Source organism: Calonectris borealis, chromosome 3 (assembly GCF_964195595.1).
Source record: "Calonectris borealis chromosome 3, bCalBor7.hap1.2, whole genome shotgun sequence".
Taxonomy (NCBI): Eukaryota; Metazoa; Chordata; class Aves; order Procellariiformes; family Procellariidae; genus Calonectris; species Calonectris borealis.
In genome coordinates this window covers 55,664,627-55,685,444 of record NC_134314.1, presented here as the reverse complement: position 1 = coordinate 55,685,444, position 20,818 = coordinate 55,664,627, and the positions used below count along the sequence as shown (strand labels likewise).

Sequence of the window (20,818 nt, the reverse complement as noted above, 5' to 3'; positions counted from 1 at the left end):
GCAATCACTTCTGAGAGAAGGGACACTTCAGTTTTACAGACTCATTACAGCCTCACGTAACCCCAGTTCTCACTGCTCAGACTGCTGGGTACTGATGGATGTGACCATTTCTCCACCAGCACATAAACTCACTACGTTCATTCACAACCCAACAGCTGCCCGGTGATGGGAATGACTTTCTACCACCACTGATCTAGGCTTTATGTGAATTGAGTTTTGAAAAAGCTTACGCGCTTGCTGTCATTGTACTTGAGGAAGAAGAAATGGTACACGCACACCTCATGAGCACGGTGTTTCTGAAGGCATGAGCCAGAAGTACCAAAACTGAGATGTCACTCTAAAACTAGCTTTCAGCTACTCCTTTTTACTTATAACTGTATGCAACCTATGAAAATCACATCTAAAATTTAGCCAGGTAATTAAACACATTTTCCTCTCTATCGTGGTGCGGACATTTACTAAATATCTACCTAGAATAACTAATATACACTGTAATAAAAACTGAGCTCGCTTAGGCAACCAAAATCTATCAACTTTTACCCTAGGCAATCAACTTGTTCAGTTTATGTATTTCTTCCTTTGCAACCCATATTCTCTACGACCGAAGAACAGGTTTCAGAAGAGATTGTATATGAATATGCAGTGGAAAACAAGCACTTCTGAGGTCAATCTCCACAGTAGAGGATACAGATATGTTTATAAGCTATTCTCATCTCTTGTTCTTCTATTAAATAACAGCACTCAGTTTTTTTCATGGCAATTCAAAATTATGCAAAGTATCACAATGCTTCAAACAAAACAACAAAAGCAAGCTCTTATTTTGAACAAGAAGAAAAGAAAATGGCATTTTCTTAAAGTACCAGTAGTTCTGTCCCAGTAAAATACGCTGTGTTAGTATATTGTGGTTTCGCATCCTAGTGGAGTTTACAGATGGTGAAGAAAATCCCAATCCAGAACTGCTACTTTGTTGACTTCCACTAAAAACTTAGCTAATTTAGGTGACTAAAGAAACACATATAAGCAATGACACACAGTAAAAGAACTCATAGTTGAAATAATATTTAGCGCTTCTGTAGAAAAATGCACCCAAGGATCTCCAAGCAGTTATGAAACAAATTAATTAATTAAACTTCTCAACACCCCTGTGAAGCAAGCAAGCACATTTATCTGTTTTATGAGGAAGGAAACAGAGCCATGGAGAGGTGGAGTGACTTGCCCGAGGCTACCCAGCAAGAGTCTTTCAGAGTAATAAACAGCATCTGAATTATTGATTCCCACTGCTGCCCTTCAGCTGAATTGTTCCTTTTTTGAAATACTGCACTGAGTTATAATAATTGTTGGCATGATAAACATAATGTGGCAATATTTAGCTGAGATTTTCTTTGTCTTTGTTTAGACTATATTAAAACTTTAGTGTTATTTAAATTGCAATTGGTCTTCTTAGGGTGACCAAAAATCTCCAGCTAGTTGAGCAATATTTCCCATATTTCATTCACAATTTTATCTATTTCTTATATTGCCACTGCTTATGTCCAAAAAAGAAGCTACTCCAGCTTGAAAATGCCGGAAAATACCACAGCTTTATATCGTTTCAGGAGGGAATGACAGAAAAGTAGAGGGAATGGCTGCTTTCATTCATACCAAACTGAATTTCAAGAGTCGGCATGAGATGCACCGAGCGATGATGCATCGCTTTCATACAATAGCTAAAGGAGCTGCAACTCGCCGTCCTGGGGCTGAGGAGACTGAGCTTCATGAGTTAATGACTGTGGTCCCAGGTCACTCACGACTTTTCCAACAACAACAACAAAAAAGCGGCAGGAAGTTGCATCGGGCAAATCGCTCTTTTCCTGTCTCTCAGCTTCCCCAGGTGCCAGACAAGGATGCTACCCCTTACCTTTCACGCGCGCATGTTGGGGAGGCTGAACTCGTTAGCAAGAGGCTGGGCGGCCGGGGCGGTAACGGTGCTAGGGGAGAGCAGAAAGCTGTTACACGCGGCGCCCGCAGGTACAGCGCTGAACAGAAAGAGCTCTGCCTCCCCGCACGCACCTCCCTCGGACACGCGGGGCCCATCCTGCGGGCCGCCCAGCACCTCCGGAAGGGTGCGGGTGTCCGAGCGGCGCTGCCCCGGCAGCTGTCCCGCACCACGCTGACCCGCCGTCCGCTCCGCCGGGACAAGCCCGTGCCTGGAGGCTGCTCCCCGCCGGACGCCCCCGGCCACCACCCCGCGCCCACCCCGCCTCGCTCCTGCTCCCGCACCGGCTCGACCCGGCCCCCGGCCCCCGCTCCCCGCCGGCCGCTGCCGCGGGCGCCCGCCGACACCTGGTGCCCGCTAACGCCGCTGGCCGCCACCGGCGCCCACGCCGCGCCCCGCGTGGGATCCGTGTGGTGGGAGGGGAAGGGGGGGGCGCTGGGGCCGACCTCCCCCTTCCCAAACCCGCCGGTAACGGGCGCCCCCAGCCCCGCGCGGGCGGAGGGGCGCTCCCGGGCCCTCCCCGCCGCCCCGGGGCCCGCCGCGGGCAGGCGGGGCGGGGGCGGCCGCCCGGCGGAGCGGAGCATAAGGGACGGGATGGAGGGAGGGTGGGAGCGGAGCGGAGCGCTGCCCCGCATCGCACGGGCACTCACCGCCGGCGGCCCCTGCCTGGCTCGGCTCGGCTCGACGCGGAGCCGCCGCTCGGCAGCCAGAAAGTTTCTCCTCCGCAGCCCCGCGGGACGGAGCGGGGGGACGTTTTTCAACTCAGGAAGAAAGCGACTCCCCCCGCCCGCTCCACCTCCCGCCTCCCCGCCCTCCGCCCTCCTTCCTTACCTCTCCCCGGTCCTCCTCCTCCTCCTCCCCCGGCCCCTCACGCCATGGCGGCGGCGGCGGCGGGTAGCGCCGCGGCACCGCTCCACCCGCGCGGGGACCGCACGGCCGGGCGCGGAGCGGAGTGGAGCAAGCGGGGAGCCCGCCCGGCCCTCGCGGCCCCGCCGCCGCGTCTCGCAGCCGGACACATGGGCTGCGCAGCCTCCTGGTCCGGCCCCCGGCGCTCGTTTAGTTCTGTGTGTGCTGATTGACTTATTTATTCCTGGCGTACGCACGGATTTCCCTCCCCCCCGCCCGCTCCTCCCAGGCTGGTGGTTCACGGAAATACCCTAATTTTCCCTTTTAGCGGGAGGACTCGTTTCTCTGCAGGGAATGCGTTGGCCTCAACACCGGAGGGTCGGCAATTTGATTTTCTGCACCTAGAACGTATGGCAGCGGTACCACGGTTCAGGCACGGGGGGCTGTGGAGGGTAAAACATGCAGGGTGAGCCATGCATATGCAATATCCACCTCTGGTGCTGTCACCAGACTGTATGAGAGTAATAGGACCTCCCATCCAAAAGTTCCCTCAAGCCAGCAAAGAAACAAAAAGCCAATTTGTCAATCTGCTCTTTTAAGTATGGTGTGACTACTTAAATAAATGTTTCCCATGTAAAACACAAACGTGAAACACCGTGACCATTCAAGCCAATCATCCTGACATTTTTTGCAGCCACTCAGTTGAAGGTATTCAGGAAAGTAATATAAAAGAGGATAAAATAAATGATCCTTTGGAACAGTTCTCTTTGCTTTCTCAGTCACTATAACAAAGAAAAAGTATGACATGAAGATTTCCAAATGTTTATTGTTTATTATTCTGAAAGCTGAGCATGTTTTACCATCTTCAGACTACTCTACTGAAATGAAAATAAAAATATTTACATGTGATAGATCAAGATGATGTCCAATTACCTGAAGTTTACATTTCAGAACGCTTATTCTTCATTTTAATAATGTGTTTACTGATGTTACTGAATCAATCAGTGGTCTCTAAGTGCTCAGTTCCCTGGCTTTAAAATGTAAAAGCTGTGTTTTTAAAAGGATGGTTTTAAGCAGGCTCTTTGTGGTTTACAGTGTGATTTCCTGCTGTTCTATCAAGATTCATAAACTCGCGGAAACTAGACGAAACTAGAAACTATACATTACCCTTCACCCCTTCGCTCCTGTTGTATTTCCCAGCGATATCTATTGACAGTCTCAGCGTAATGAATAAGGATCCACAAGCCGTTGCTGCAAACTCCGAGAGCAATGCCAGAGCCTGGAATGAAGCCTTACTTTTTTACCAGTAATGACATGCCTAAAAGCACTAAGTGCTTCGGTTTCAGTCATGCAAACACTAGATTAATCATTAGAAGACATGTTTCTAAACACCTATTTGAATGGTATTATGCTATATACTGCATTGATAGTAGAGTTGTAAAATATTAATGTTGTGACATGAATGAGCACGAGAAGAGCTACAGACTCCCCCAGTCAGAGCAGATGTGGCTAACAGGACAATTCTACTGGAATTTCTAAAACCATCAGGATGCCTAAAGTGATGAGGAGGGAGGTGTCTAAGTACTAGTCACATGTCTGCATCATTAGGTATTTAAACATATTACGTATCTGACTCTAAGTTCAATGGAATTAGACCTTACAATTCTGAACAGCATAATGCCCGAACGGCTTTTAAAATCCTGACCTTAGCCTGTGGATTTATCTATCTATATCGTAGAGAAACTGCACTGTGCTGCCTTGTCATGACTGAATACCTGGGCGAAGCACACGGTGGCTCCCCTATAGCCTGTGCACTTGTGTTTCTGCCTCATAGGGGATGAGCTCGGATGTGCTTGGATCTTGGTCTGGTGTGCAGTTAGACTGTGGTGGAGATATATACACAGAGTGGAGTATCTCCACACAAATCCTCTCTGCCTTGTGTCCTCTTGTGTAAAATGGGGCTCATTTTACTTCCCAATAACTCACAGGGTGCTTGTCAGGCTAAATAAACAAATTAAAATGTATAGGATGATTCAGAGATATCTAAGAGAGGCAAGATCTGTCCATTCTAGATTAATTTCAGCATTGCCGCTAATAATTTTGAAATGAGAATGACCCCAGGTTTAGCAAGCATCATGTATACAGAAAGACTGAAAAAATTAACCTAAAGAGGAGAAGATTGGAGGAAGATGTGATAACAGCCTTCAGCCTACGTAAAAGCTGCTGAAAAGAAGAGAATAATCTCTTATCCACATCCTCTGAGAGCAGCAAGTAAGTTGCAGTAAAAGAAATTTAGGGTAAATAGGAAAAAAAAAGTATCTGTAAGGGTAAATAAAGCAGGAGTGAACAGCACCTCTGACCCTGGAGGCTTTTTAAGTAAGTACAGGTTGGACATATACTTGACAAGAACAGTTTGGGCCTAGAAAGTCTGATGGATCTTGCCTTAGAGCAAGGGGTGGACCAGATGACCTGTCAAGGTCCTTTCCAGTCCTGTTTTGTGTGATTATATTCAAAATGCTACTTGCGCAGGCAAGATTATGGCTCCTCTTTGATCTTCCTACGCCCTTCACCTCTTTAGCAATGGCTATAACCTCCCTTGCTAAGGTTGAGCTTCTCTCGGTGGTTTGCTAGCCTTACTGCATGCCAGTGAGTTTGTTGCTGATGAGAGCAAGAAGAAAATAATTAAACAATAAAACAAATCAATCTGGAGCAGAAATTCTGGGTGGGATCCATCTAACCTTTGAATGTGTCATGTGCTTTTGTCCTATACTTGACTGGTAACTACCTCTAATCTAGTCACGTTAGACTCTCTTCATAACTGCAGAGAAAAAGAAGTACTTTTAGGGCAGAATTCATCTGACCCATTTTAGACATCTTCTTTAGGATGTGACAAATCATGTCCCCAAGCTACCTATTCTTGCCACCAACCATAAAGTTGGTTATAAATGACTGACTCAGCAACATAGCATCATACAATTTCCACGCCCTTGGTGCTTCTGTCCCTGAAATATCTCACTCCCTCTCTGCTGCCAAGTATCAGAACCCTAGTTTATTTTTTCCTTTCTTCTTTTTTATTGGAAAGGTCCCACTGAGATTAATTTTTGTAGCTGTCATTTCCTTAAATTACATCATGCGACACTGAAACATACAGCAAACTGACCTTTCAGGTGGCATTTCTCCAGAATGGATTTAGGAGAGGAGCTAAATTTACCTTTTGGAGCTAAAGACCATTGACTTGGCCAGTTGTACAGAGCATGTTCCATGGAAATTGCTTGAAAACTGTTCAGGTCAGACACTGTTCTACTCATACGCCACATGCTCTTTATTTTTCCTTGGCCTTTATGGCAAGCAACATTACCAGGAACATGTCTGGTGTCTGTGTGACTGAGCCAAATGTATGTGGGAAATGTTGCCCTTTTCCAACAATGGCAATTTTTTTAGGTCACACACATAGAAGTCGCTGTCGTAGACACCAAAGTATACAGTGCACGTCTTGAAAATGTCCGCTGCATCAGAGACACTGTGAGCAGCCAGCTTTTGGTTACGAGGTCTTGATAACATCTGTGCTTTTTTCCCCCTTATAGTAAAAGATGTTTGAGAAGTGAAAACTTCCAAGAAGGCCCTGCGGTCATATCTGGCTTGCGGGGAAGGGCAATGCACTTTATTTTCCTGCTGCATTGATGATCTGGGTCGTGAGGACATGAAGAGAGGGCAAGCCCCCATTGCTGTGCTGGGGCAGTGAGAAAGGAAGGCAGCAGGGCTGCATGAAGCCAGTGATGTAGGGCTCATCCTTTCTGGAGGAGACACCAAGTGTCTGCTGATGCTTCATGCATTTTAAAGCCTTTGGTTCTCACTTAGTCGTGAAAATGGGGTGATGTTTCCTTTTTCTTTCTTTGTGACAGAAGATGTTAGCCTAAAGAGGGAAGCTGTATGTCATTCAGTCTGTTCCACATACACAGCCTTGGCCATTCTTTTCTTTCTTCCTGCCCAGCCTATGCAATGGCAATTTTTTTCCCCTTTTATTTTTCCTCTGTGTGGTTTGTGTTTTTTTTTTTTTTAAAAAAGTATCTCCCTATCGCTGAAGTCCTGTTCTGTTGATCTGTGTGATCTGTTTGGTCTCTAATTTCCATGTAAGAGGCACTTCAACTTTTGTCATTAAGTGACAAAACTCTTCAAATGAAAAGAGAGAAAAATACAAAATTCTCTGGATTCTTTCACTAATTCTCCCAAACAATTGATTTTCTTATGACTGTAACCCTTGTGTTCCCTTTGTCTTTCGTGTCCAGCTGTGATAATTTCTGATCTTAGCACTGTGAGCTGAAATCTTTAGGACAAGAGCATTAGGCCAGTCTCTTCTTGTAGCTGAACTGCGGAACTGCAAATCTGGATACTTGCATAATGCTCACCCTGCCCTCCTTGATCTGGGCTGCTCTGCCCAACTCTTCCCCCTGGACTTTATTAGTGCCACACGAAGGCAGCTCTAATTTTCAAAACTTATCCCAGTTCAAGCGTCATATGGGGGAATGTTGGCTATCTCCTCTTTTCCAGCCAGGGTGTGGACCACACAGTGTCCTAACTGTGTTGTTGTTCCTACTACGTCCTTCAAGTTTATGAAAGTGTTGCATGATTCATACCATTTACTACTTGGGGATTTGGGGCTCTGGCTCACTGTGCAGGCAACGGGCAGAAATAGTCACAGCTCCAAAACTAGGTAATGAAAAGGAGTGGCCTGAAATCAGTCCTAAGAATCAGAAATAGTTGGAAATCTGGAAATCTTGTCTAAGCTTGTTAGGATACTTTTCTGGCTGGGGCACATTTAGCGTGGTGCAAAACAACTTCCCTCAAAGGCAGTTGTTTCCTACGGGTCTGTCAGGTGCCAGGTACATTTATGGGACTGGAAGGATGCGCTAGTGCAACAAATGCTTCTGCCTGCCTTTGTCTGCTTCTGTATCTACAGACTGGAAAGGCTTCTCTCTTCCCCAGAGATGCAGCGTTTTACTCTTCTACGTTGTGATAGCTGAAGTATCAGTAGGGTAGCTGGAAGGGGAAAGCACTAGACGTGTTTCCTAAACAGCTCTTCTTTGTATGTAAATGGAACATCTTTCTCTGCTTTACATTTCCTTTCTTTCCCTCTTTCTTGCTCTCACCATGTGTTCAGCCTGGTTTTGCCCAAGGCCAGCAGACAGAAAGTCAGATGAGAAAAAATCCCTGCAGATTTCTTAGTGAAGGCGAAGCTGCAGCACCAGTAACCTCAGCAAGGAGAGGTAAAACAGCGGTGAGTGGAGACAGACTCATGGTCCATAGACATGTCAGGAAGACAGCAGCCATAAAGCGGGTACATAGGTGCTTACTGTGAAACACCAAAAAAGACCTGGATCCAATAAAAAATTACACGTATCATCTGGTCTGTGCCTTTCAACAGCAGAATCCATTATGACAGCAGTGGGACGGTACCATTTTTATTGCTTTTGCATTACTATAGATATCAACTGGGTTTAGGTTTATCTCCTTCCAGCAGCTGTCACATTGCCTAACTGGCCTGCTCCTTCTTTAGCACTTACCCTTTCTTTTTTCTCTGATAATGACCAGAACAGGTTGCAGTGGGGGACACCCAGGGCTTTTCATTCAGCTGGACTGGTTGTTACTTTATGTTCTCAAATGTGTGACCTTTCTCAACATGTCAACTTCTTTCCTTCCAAATTTCTGCAATGTTATAAACCGAGCAGTATCCCCTGGGGAGCACAAACCATTAATGCTCATACTGAGAGAAACCTTCTAAAGACGGACTTTGTCAGTGCTCCCTAAGAGCTGATTGCCACAATCTCCCTCTCTGGATGCCAGATATGTTGCAATAATGTTTTCCATTTGTAACACACTGTTTTCAGTGAATGGCATTTTTAAGGCTAGAATCCACCTATTTTATGGAGTCACTTGATATGCGGAAAGCAAAGCAGACAACTAAACAACTGCTGGAATTCATGAAAATATTTACAAGTTGCTTACTTATCCCTACCCCGAATTCTTGTGTTTCATACTCCTGTGTCTCTCTCTTACTCCTTACACTAGAGATGTGTAAATGAAAAAGGTACGTCTCAGAGACTGTATTTGAACTTGTTGCTGACACTCCATTTCTCTTTGTAACCATTTCACTCTGATTTGCTGCATCCTAGTTGCAGCCAAGACTCAAAGGTGGGATATTAGATCAAGCACAAACACAGGCATTAAAAATTAATTTCCACTTGAAGATAATACCTATGCAGCACTAGAGGATGCCATAGCGATCAATTCTGCACACTCGGTTCGGAAGCAGTGGTGCTCACCAACTGGTTGCTCTTGTAGTCGTACATACTCCCTACAGACAGCTCCATCTCTGCTCTTAGTTTTAGGTGCTTCATGGGGTTGTTGCACTAGTTTGCATCATAGTTGGTTATTGTGTATATTGTTCTGGGGCTTTTGGGGCACTGCTGTTGAGTATTTCAGGGGCCCCTGTAACCGCCTCGTGACTGTTCACTCATACACGCATCCATATTCGTGAGTCACTGGCAGCGCACTCTACACGGCAATGGTTTCTAAACCTGTACACATATATGTATACATACACACAAATACTTTTACAGTTACTTTTAATAATATCTATCTAACAATGGTCATATTAATGGTGATTAAATCTATTTTCTTAAATTCATGTAATTGTCTTCAGGTTACAATTTTTTTTTCTAATTTTGAGTATGGATTAATATCAGTAATGTACCAGGTATCTCCAAGTCCTGCACAGTAATAGGAGAAAGGTTAGAGGAAAGAGGAAAACCCCATAAAATAGATGTATTTTGGTAATTATTATTTACTGTAATATATGTGAACTCCGTTCCCTGATACCATCTAGCCATCTATTGCCCTATTGAGCTCATGCTGACCCTCAATCTTATCCTCCTTGAGCTTCGTCTATACTCCATTTTCCATCACCCTGATGTAGAATTTTCCCTGCTTACTGCCTAGAGTGCTTCGTTTGTTTAATTCACCTAAAACCTCACGCCTCCCATGAAATGCAGATAATTCCCTCATTCCCTTAGTCTCTGGGTTCCCATGTCATGGGATCCCAGCCCTTAATTGCTGCCTGTTCATATGTATGCACTCATGCCCTTTTTTCTGGGCAGCTTTGGAGGAGAAAACAGGGATAGAAGTTCACTGCTGCTATGTGTCTCCAACACCGCTGCAGCTGCTTCAACAGCAGCCCTCCAGTAGATATTTTTGAGGCCTTTTGTCAGTATAATATAAAGAATTTTTTATCTCTAATTTTCGTAACATGTTTCTTTTCGCAAAATTTACAATGGCATCTTCTTTCTCTGGATTAATATAATTTGCAGGCTGCTCAGCACCTGGGAATACCCATTTAAATTCTCAGTGTGGGCTGAGGTCCTGGGGGATGTTGTAGCAAGAAAACTGCAATTCTCAGGTATTATTTTGAGATAAAGCAAGAAAGGAGTTTCTGTATTCACCTGTACTTTTATTCCTCAGAGATGGTGGAGGCTTTAAAAATTAATCTTTTAAATGTAAATTCATTAGGCACATGGAGTCACAATTTTCAGTGTTGCTTTAGTGTTGTGACACTAAAGGTCTACTGAAAGTTAATGGACTTGTTTTCCTAAAATACCCTGAAAATACAACTTTCATAAATTTTGGACAAGAACATCTATTTTTTTCCTCCTGTATACAGTGTAAGATAGTTTATGATTTTCTTCACTCGTAAAAGGAACATAGGTTCTTCAGCCTTGTAAGAGGAAATAAAACTGAGTGTTTCAGTGTTTGTACTCAACATTTGGTAGTCGATAGAAAACAGAAATACCTTTCTGGCTGGCAGAATCTGCTTTGCCTGGGCCATCGAAGCTGTGGCGGGTGCCGTGCAGACTGCTGTTCCATTTGTGCTGCTGCCATTTTGTGTCTTGCACCCTCTAATTTGCAAAAGGGGCTGGAAGCCGTAACATCGTTTTGAAGTGGCTGCGATGGTTTCTCACCCCCGTGCAAGTATTTAAAAGTCGTTACGACCATGTGTGAGAGAACTATGTACGCGCTCTGGCAGCGTGAGTGGGAAGCACGAGGGATTTTTAGCACAGTTCTGATTAAATCAGTTTAGCTGCAGCGGGGGCAGAAGTTAGGCGCGGTGCTTCAGATGTTTGCCCTTCTGTGAACCGTGACATCTGGTCAGCTGCAAAACCTCTGCGGTCTTGCCATGCTTGCCAGAGAACTGCCATGGGTACCCACCTCACACTGAAAAGATTTCCCTTACACCTTTGTCCTATATTCAAGAAAATGATGGGTCATGCTGGCCACAGTACTACTCCTTTGAACTGTAGATAGGAATCCCCAGTTTGCCCTGTAAAGATGCTGGCAAGCTTTTCGAGTGGAAATCTCCGAGTCTGTTTAACTTCCTGGATTCCATCTATTTTGGCCTTAATCCATGCTTTGTTTTCAAGTTAAGCATTCCTATTTATAATGCTTACGGAAAAGCAGGATTTGTTTCTTGCATCAAAAACATTCAGAAGAAAACCTCTACTTTTTAATATTTTTTTTTCTCTCCTGTAACTCACCAAGGAGGTTTGATGTTCCACTTATTCAGAATTGCAGAAAACAAAATCACAGGCAACTGGATTTATAATGGGATTGAGCCTTTCCCCTGGAGGGTTCTGGATCGGCTACGGGCCTGCTGGAAGGGCTGGCTCATGGGCAGTTGTTAACAACCGATGGCTGTGGCTACACCATTACAGCCATTATACCATTATAGCTGGCACTCGCAGAGATAAGGTTCCTGTAGCTTAGCCGTGTGCTTTCCCTCCTACATCTGATGCTATGCTTCAGCTGAAACACTATCTGCCTCCAAGCATGTGTACAGAAAGAGGCGTATTTTGTTTTAAAAGTCAGTCGCTCAAATGTACCAGAAAACTTGTCTTGCTCCTTCCATGACGCTGAGGAGCAGCAGGCTGCCCCATGCCATGTCCCCTTGCCAGGGAAGTCAGAAGCAACATCTTCCTATCAGATCTCTCGCTCTATGGCGTGGTGTGTGAGACCTTTCCCTTTTTGCACAGAAGAGACTTTATTTCTAAACTTGATTTTCTGAGACACTCTACTGTAAGACATCAAGGTTGTGTACAAAAGTGTGCTTTACACTCAATGCATTTTTGTTCCCCGTGGTGGCAAAAGAAGGTTGACACCGAAGCTCAGATACTGCCTTCTCACTGTTGGCATCTCTCTGCTAATTTACATATTCTTACACCCTGCTGTCATTTGCCTTGGTATGATTTAATGCATACTTGGCCCCAGGAGGAAAGACTTAAAGGTGAAGTTACGGTATTTATTTAGTATATGATTGGACAAGTCATGGCCAGACACTTTTCAAACAAGGCCACTGTGAGGAATGTAAAAGCACGTCTCCACTGATGGTAAGAAAGGTGATTATAAATTGTATATTGTTCTACATAGCTAGAAAATACAACTATGCATCAGTAGGAAAGAGAGCACTCCAAGCCAGGTTGGAAACCACTCATTTTGTTAGGGCAATAGGTGTTGGCCATACCCCACTCCTCTCTCAGGTTGGATTAGGACTCCTGGAAAGAAAAAAATTGAGGTTTCTATAGGAGAATGACTGTTTCTCAGGAAAACACAAGTGATCAGTTTTGAATTGGAGCAGTATCACGAGAAGCCAGCCTTTACTGAGGGTTTCGTGGCATGCAACCTGGTTGTAGCCAGACCTGATCCAGTGTGCTAGGGCCAATGACTTGGAGCTGGGCCAGAGTTTATATTTATTTTCCCTCAAAGAAAGATCAGTGTTGTGTATTGCGTGCGATAGATGATTTTCTGCATCCTGTTTTACAATACAGCAACTGATAAGTAATCTCCAACTTGCCAGTGAGGTATGTTACATTTCTTCAATTTCTAAACTATCTGTCAAAAAGATTTGTTAAAAACCCTAAAGGCTGTACAGCTGCTGGCAAAAACGTGACCTTGGAAGACATGGCAGGCACGGTTTTCACTTGTCATAGTGAAACGGTCATATTGTTTTCAATTGTTATAGCCAACTGCTGCTATAAAACATCACGCTAGGCAACGTGGGCAGGGCTAAAGGTTATTTATTTGAACGCAGATAAAGTTTGGAGCATTACAGGTCACTGCAGGGGATGGGCGAGACCAGTGGTTACGCACTGTCTTAAGCCCTAGGACACTGGAGGGCCAGTCCAGCCACCCTGCCTGGAGCCCTGCATCCCGAAAGATCTGCCTGTCGCACATCTGTGTACGAAACCCCCTTTTCGTGTTACCGTGTCCCCGTTTTATAGATGTTTTTTCCCTAGGTAGGCTGTCATGCCAGGCTGGACAACGGCTGGTTGCTACTTGGCAGATTTAAACCAGTTTTGGGAGTGCTGGTTCCTGGTGCCCATCATCAGCCAAATTTTCCTGGGAATTTCGTTAGGAACCGCTCCAGTGCTGCTGCACTATCACACACCTAGGACTCAGACGAGCTGGAGAGCCCCAGCAGCCTGGGGAAGCAGCGGCCTCGGAAAAGCCTGTGTCCAGCAGTGCCCCGCGTCTACCACGGATAAGCTATCTGCATTTGTTTATTTAACTTTCACTCACTGGGGATTAAGAAGCCTTTAGTTTCCAGGAACAAGCCCTATTCAGGAAACACTTGCAGTGAGCTCTGCTTTGCATCAAAGCTGACCTCCCTATAGGTATTAAAGGTATTAATTTATTAAAGGTATTAATCTATACTAGGTTTTATTTGATTTATACATCTTTTATTCTGAGAGGGTCAAGTTTTGCTTTGTTCGAGGCTGTAGCACGAAACTCTCCTTGCACTGCTTCATGATGACCATGTCTCCCTTTTTTCTTTTTGCTGCTCAGCTATAAAGTAAATTCAGAGAATGTGTATTTTTTTCAGAAATAAATTATCTTTATTTTAAAATTCAGACACGTGCTTTATACCAAAAGAGACGCCAAAAGAGACTTGGTATTCATCTCTGGTTTTAAGCAAACTATGGCTTTCAGGGCTATATAACCAGACACAGTGATTTTAATGAATCTTTACAACTTTCTATCTCCCTGCCGATACTCAAGATAGTTTTGCAGGCACTTCAGCGATCTTTCTGTCAATGGCCTCTCACAACAGAATCCAAGAAATTTCAGAGATTTCCAGGGGTTAAAAAAAAAAAGAAAAAGAAGGAAGAAGCAAAGATGGTATCTTTACAGTGTCATGTTAAATATGGCCAGCTCTCTACCAATTTTCTGCCATGTGCATTTCTTCTCCCAGGTCTCCATGCCACCTCCATTTCCAAGAGCTTTCCCATCACCGCAGCACCGATTGCCCTCCTGAAGTTCCTCCAGTGCCAACCTCCTGTTTGTAATAAGACCTGTATAATTTTCAGAGATTCTTGAATAAGAAGAGTCCTTAGTAAGAGTCGTTAAGTCCTGATTTCACAGGTTTTTGTGCAAATGCTTCGATTATTTTTCCTAAGTCTTCCTGCAGCATGTGTCGTGCTTACAGTAGCCTTCTGTGATCCACTTCTTTCTCTGCTACTGTGTGGTCCTTCCAGCAGCAAGTGCAATGGCTGGTGACAGCCTTCGTCAGAGACAGGTACCATCACCTCCCAGCTGAGCAAGTCCATATATATATTTGCTCCGGTGAGCTTTGTGTCCGGGCTGTCCTTAGGATCTGTCACCTTTCCATTAAAAAAAATACTGCTTCTCCACTGAGATACCAGGAATCAGGGACTGACTTGGATTATCACTCTAATTTTCATTCACAATTCCATTTTAATTATTTTTTTTAAAAAACGGGAAAAAAATCCCTAACCCACAAAAATCGGTTCCAAATTCAGAACAACAAAAGTGTGAGGGTACACAGTATTGGTTTGGATCACGACCTCGTTAGAAATTATTTGAGTCATAAACACATAGAACCATTAAAGTTGGAAAAGACCTCTACGATCATCGAGTCCAACCATCAACCCAACACCACCATGCCCACTAAACCATGTCCCTAAGCGCCTCATCTACACGTCTTTTAAATACTTCCAGGGATGGTGACTCCACCACTTCCCTGGGCAGCCTGTTCCAAGGCCTGACCACTCTTTCAGTAAAGAAATTTCTCCTAATATCCAGTCTAAACCTCCCTTGGCGCAACTTGAGGCCATTTCCTCTTGTCCTATCGCTTGTTACTTGGGAGAAGAGACCAACACCCACCTCGCTACAACCTCCTTTCAGGTAGTTGTAGAGCACGATGAGGTCTCCCCTCAGCCTCCTCTTCTCCAGACTAAACAGTCCCAGTTCCCTCAGCCGCTCCTCATAAGACTTGTGCTCCAGGCCCTTCACCAGCTTCGTTGCCCTCCTCTGGACACGCTCCAGCACCTCCATGTCCTTCTTGTGGTGAGGGGCCCAAAACTGAACACAGGATTCGAGGTGCGGCCTCACCAGGGCTGAGTACAGGGGCACGATCACCTCCCTGCTCCTGCTGGCCACTCTATTTCTGATACAGGCCAGGATGCCATTGGCCTTCTTGGCCACCTGGGCACACTGCCGGCTCATGTTCAGTCCTTTGCAGAGGATTACTTGATTCAGGTTAGAATTTCAAATGTTTCTGTAATCAGGGATCTGAGATTTTAATCTGGGTATCTCTCTGCTTAATACAAATCATACCCTTATCACGAGCCAGATTTGCTGCCCAAGACATTGATGCTAATTTAAAAATTTCAAAATAAACTCAAGTATTACTTATTGTTACCTTCTTAAGTCAAGTATTTTCAGCCTATAGTTTATGAGGAGGAGAATGACACTTTCATTTTCCTTCCTCACCCACCTTGTTTTAAGGAAAGTTTTTCTCAATTATTTTCCTCATTTGTTTTATGTTTCCCTTTCAAAAAACCAATGCTTAGTGTTAAATTGGAAATGTTGCACATTACTTGCAAATATACTGGACCACAAGAATGTAAAAATAACATCCTCATGTAAATGAAACAAAGATAGGAAAAAAGTATGGAAACAAAGACTGATATCTCTGGGATGAGGTGGAATGGTGTTTGCGTCCGATTCTGACACAAAGTACTTTAACGGGTGAAGCTGCAAAAATTGAGTGCGCTGTGGTGACACAAGTTAAATGTTAACACAAATTAAATCCATTCTGATAATTGTCTAGGCCTCAGAAAAAAATTCTTATTGTGGACTTTTCTTGAAAGCAAGAAAATAAAATTTCTTTAAACTTTGAGGGAAATTTATCCAAAATCCTGCCACGCTAGCGTGCCTAGACAAAACTGCTGACTAAACAAGTATCTTTGACGTGTTTTTGCATCTGCTACCCTGCGTTAGTTACTGAAGGCTCCCTGTCCGAAGCGCAGGAGAATCGGGTCTTTGGATTTAAATCCACAGAGAACAGGATGCCTGTTTGCTTAAATCAGCTGATAAGAAATCACATATTCAGTCTATGTCTTCAGTCTTGCTTCTCTTCTGGGCTGAGGCTGGACTTAGCAAAGATGGCTCCATATAGCTGGGTCCTATATCCTTCCTACTCTTGGAAGGATTTCCCGGGGAGGTGGAGAATGCGGGTGTGAATCCACGCAAGCTGAGAAGGGACTGTACACAGGTTTCCCTCCTTCTGCAAAAGAGCTCTGACTCTTGAGGTATTGAAGACTAAAGGAGGAAAAGGCATGTACGGAACCTTACTGTTGAATAGTGGTTAGGCACTTTCAGGAATACGAAGCACCTGACAAACGCTTTCAGGACTGCCAGTCTGCATTTAGCTGCCTGAATCCCATTCAAGTCTCTTTTTGGGTATGATGTATCTTTCTCTTTGGGCCTCAGTCCTGCTGTATCTCCAAGAACAGTTACAGTGAGAGAATAAATTCCTCAGAGCCTGCAAAATACTGATCTACTCTGATAACCTGGGCTGTCCAAGGTAACTCTTAATGGAATATGGCTGAGGGTCTGGCTCGTGTCTTTCCTGGGGCTTATGGTAGCAACAGCATCGCCTTAAAGAGGGATAGTACTGAAAATGTCCTTGAAAATGTAGAATGTAACTTGGGATGAGTTGTTACTAGTACGTTTCTCTTGAAGGCTTTGGGCAGTGCATGGAAAAAGCCAACAGCACTTTGCGAAAGGTAGTGGTGGTCAGAAGATGTAGAGAGAAGGATGCATTGCTCACCTGTTCCGGCTGGACTGGAGCAACAAGTGAAACACAAGTCTACACAGGAGTCTGCTTTAATCCATCATTCTATTTTATGAAGCATCACACAACATTTTCACCAATTAGCATGTGATAGCAGTTTAAGTAAGGACCACAGGGTTATTTAAGGAAAAAGCCGACAACCTATTTCATAGTCACTGACTCCTCATTTGGCAGCAGTGCTCTTGGAGGGCTTGGGTAGTACCCGGCAGTTGAGCTATTTGAGGAAAATCGTGTAAATCTATAATCCAGTGGTAAATCTGAAAGACAGAAAGACACATCTGATTAGCAACACAGCCCATATCACACAAAAAATAAACCTGTGGTGAATTCAAGAACTCTTAAGCCCTTGAGCTGTTTGCTCACTAGCATTAGAACTGCATCAGATTGCATGATTACGTATTTATTTGACATCTTCAGCTGTCCAAGGGATTGACTTTCAGAGTTTACTCAACTGCAGTAAAGGATATTCAGTTCCTTGTTTGCTAAAATAATGCTAGTCATAGGAAATTATTAAACTAATACTTAAAAATTAAACAAAAATCTTCATTGAGCCTAGATGGAGTTTTCCCACTAGAACACTTTCAAGTTCATTCTTCAATTTGTCACCTTCCTCTTTTATCTCAGCAATCTACTCATAAAAGGGCTACGTTTAAAACAAAGAAGTCCATTTCTTTTTTTTTATTTGTGGCTATTACAGCAAGATTCCCCAGAGGCACCGGCTCTTAGACCTTCTTGCAGTCCAGGGTTAACAACATCATTTTGTACCAAGCATTCTCAGAAATCCGCACTTATAACTTGGCGTACTCATCACTTCCAGTCTATAAAGAACACTGAATGCATTAAAATAGTTCTGAACAGTCAAAGCTTTCTTTTCTGTAGCTTTTTAAAAAAAGTCTTTACTGCCAGCAGTGACCCGCCCACCCTCACAGTCAGAAAACTGATACTTCCCATGCTCACCTCGTATTCAAAGTTAAAGAAACCAAATTAAAAAACCACACAAATAAAACTTCATTCAAGAAACAATTACCCTTCCAATAAATGAAAAAAAAACAACATCCAAGAAAAAAGGGTTAACTCCTTCCCAAGTTGTCTGTTTAGAACCCAAGCAAAACATAAAAACTATTACTCAGCTTATCTGAACAGTAAATTATTAATAACAACTTTTTTTTTTTAATTTGGAGCAAATTTGGGGTCACCATATGCTACGATTTTTTTTTTTTTGGTGCTCAGCAGCTTTTGTGAAACAGAAAAACACAATCTGAGCAGTTTCGGCACAAGCAACAGGAAGTTCAGGTCTGCCTCACAAGTGATTCACAGGCAGGCACCAGGGCAGCATCCGGGTCCGCAGCTTTAAAACCATATCAAACACAACTAAAGCAAGCAAATTAGTATTTAGATCCAGCTGAAAAATCAGCTAGAGGCTGGAGTAAAGTAGGAATGGGAGGAGACTTGATTGGAAGTGAATTACGCTTTATGAAGTGGGTTACTTCAGCTTGTCAAAGAAGTACATTTTCTCATTTTGTCTGACTCAGGGGAATCTCTGGAGCCCGTTCTGAGCGCGGCAGAACAGGCAGATGTTTTTCTAGTCTGTGGAGGGCCCAATGGATTTACTGGCTGCTGAGTCTATTTATGACAGCTCTGTTTAAAACAAAGGTTTCCAAAATAACAACTAATAATAAAAAAGAAAGCAAATATTTCTGAATATCTTTATGAGCTATAAAAATTAAATGCCATACAGTTACTTTTATAGAAAAGCTTTCACTAGCTTTTTACCCTAGCAGCGTGGAGCGTCCCAAGAGTAGTTTAACCAAAGAGCAGCACAAATGGGGCAGACTTGCTGCGGAGTTGCTTATGCTGAAGAAAAGAACCAGTTGGATCAAAATGGTAATTTTGTTGGTATTTCCTGGTAAACTAGCTTTACACAATCAGCTTAAACACCAAACCCATTCTGTATACAATGCACAAGACTCCAAAAGAGAATAATGACTTTTTTACTATTCAAACCGCAATCTATCCATTTAAATATTGTTTTTGTCTGAGCAAGCTTTGGAAGATGACCAGAAGGTATCCATATGTAAAAATGTTGCCCAAGACATCACCGAAAGTTGCATGAAGCAGATACTATTCTTCACCCATTAAGCAGGTTTTATGTAAAGCAGGTTTTATGTATCACAAACATAGTAAAAATCTTCCTCTATTTCCAGATTTTTTTTCATCAGTGATTTCATTTCCTGCATCTGCTTTGCCTGGAATATGAAACATTTTCTACTATTGCTTCATTTGTGTGATATATTTATGAGAAAGCTCTGGACTGATCCAGAAAGGCATACTTGGAATCTTAGTGGCTATGAATAAACCCCCGGTGAGGAAGAAGGGCAAGTATACAGGGAAAGAGAAATGAAGATTTTTTATTGGGGGAATGCAAAATTTATGAAAAAATGGAGATCCAGAAATTGTCATAGATGAAGACTGCTGTAAGTTCATTTAAACTAAGTTCTGCAAAAACCTTGCAACTTAAGATAAATTGCAGTTGCCCTGGATTGCAGAGGTATCGTGAATTGTACACCAAAGCTCGATCCAGCTTCTTTTGATATCGGCAACGGTATCACTAGGACCAGCAATACTGGCTCATTAACAAAAAACAATGATAGAGGTCTGGAGTCTGCCTCCTGGACACAGCAGCAATTAATTTCATATCTGGTCTTATTCCATATTAGCACTGATGACACAGAAGCTATAAGCAAATCTGTTTCACTAAACTGAAATGCTTGCGCAGGCCGCAACTTGATGCAAAAGCATGCAAAAAATAAGATACAGTATTTGATAATAAAGCAAGTCTCAGGAAAAAAGTAGTTGCTAATTTCCAAGTTGATTGTTTTCCTAGTGTTTTTGCCAGTAAATTTCTTCAGGTTCTGCTACTGTGCATGCTCACAACCGCTGCTGTCGTGGCAGACCTTTGCATCTTGGCACCCGCTTTTCACCTAACCCTGATGGAGAGTCATAAATTAGGCAGGGGATAGATACCCAGTCCTCTCTGAGATACAATTTGACAGCGAGGCTCTAATCAGCCCTAACCTACACTGATAATGAATTCAGCACAAAACTCATCCATTACTGCCAGTCTCCTAAAAGAAAACCCTGAACAAACTAAACAGCTTGAGGCTGGAAGAATAAACTAACTGGCCCTACCCAATTGCTTGAGGGCCGCAATCCCAGAATTTTTCTATCATACTTGGGTAATTCCACCCAGACTTGTTTTGTTCCCAAGACAAATAGGAGATTAACTTTTAGAGGCAAAGACTCCTAGAAGTCAGACATGGAGGGTCTCAAGGTCTATGTCCCCTTCTAGATCTACAGAAATGTCAGTTATTAGATGCATCCCCCTGAATTTCTGTCCCACTCCTTTCTTTGCTCCCACACCAGAGCCTGAGGGCGAGTGATGAAAATCCGTTTCCTCCGCAGTGACCATTCAGCGTTACTCGCGTTTCCCAATGGCTTGGGCAGCCCTCAGGGGTTACACGCCTCAGCCTGAGCGCAGAAGCAGGACTCCCGCCCTGCCCTACCTCTCTTGCAGGGCTCCAGCAGCCCTGGTGTAAATAAAATGGCAATGATGATGGTTGAACAGTAACTCTGTTCCAGTCGCTGTGTTCCAGTTATCCAGATCCAGGTATTAAGTGACATTAATTACAACATTGTGCTCTGATGCTTATGTATACCCATAGCCATGGATGCAGTTAGGTGTAACGGATGGATTTATTTCATAGTTATTAAGCTGACAACATCTCGGTGTCTGT

General features: G+C 43.7%; 3 protein-coding genes across 5 annotated transcripts in view; all 3 read right to left on the bottom strand.

Moving 5' to 3' along the window:
- DSE (dermatan sulfate epimerase) overlaps positions 1-2,933 on the bottom strand; it is a 36,664-nt gene extending 33,731 nt beyond the window's left edge. Inside the window, exons 1-2 of one of the 2 annotated variants that reach the window (XM_075145701.1) lie at positions 2,807-2,933; positions 1,898-1,967 (exon numbers count right to left, since the gene is read on the bottom strand). The gene's annotated coding sequence lies outside the window, so the exon portion shown is untranslated. Of the gene's footprint in view, positions 1-1,897; positions 1,968-2,625; positions 2,718-2,806 lie in introns of those variants that run through there. The other variant, XM_075145700.1, reaches the window with a different exon arrangement.
- RWDD1 (RWD domain containing 1) overlaps positions 1-15,140 on the bottom strand; it is a 111,909-nt gene extending 96,769 nt beyond the window's left edge. Inside the window, exon 1 of the mRNA XM_075145714.1 lies at positions 15,050-15,140. The gene's annotated coding sequence lies outside the window, so the exon portion shown is untranslated. The remainder of the gene's footprint in view (positions 1-15,049) is intronic.
- A 1,910-nt stretch (positions 15,141-17,050) lies between these two features.
- The window catches only part of NT5DC1 (5'-nucleotidase domain containing 1), a 153,296-nt gene continuing 149,528 nt past the window's right edge, over positions 17,051-20,818 (bottom strand). For both annotated transcript variants that reach the window (XM_075145703.1, XM_075145704.1), the window contains one exon: positions 17,051-17,281. In XM_075145703.1, coding sequence (XP_075001804.1) covers positions 17,166-17,281 — 116 coding nt within the window. In that variant the 3' untranslated portion in view covers positions 17,051-17,165. The remainder of the gene's footprint in view (positions 17,282-20,818) is intronic.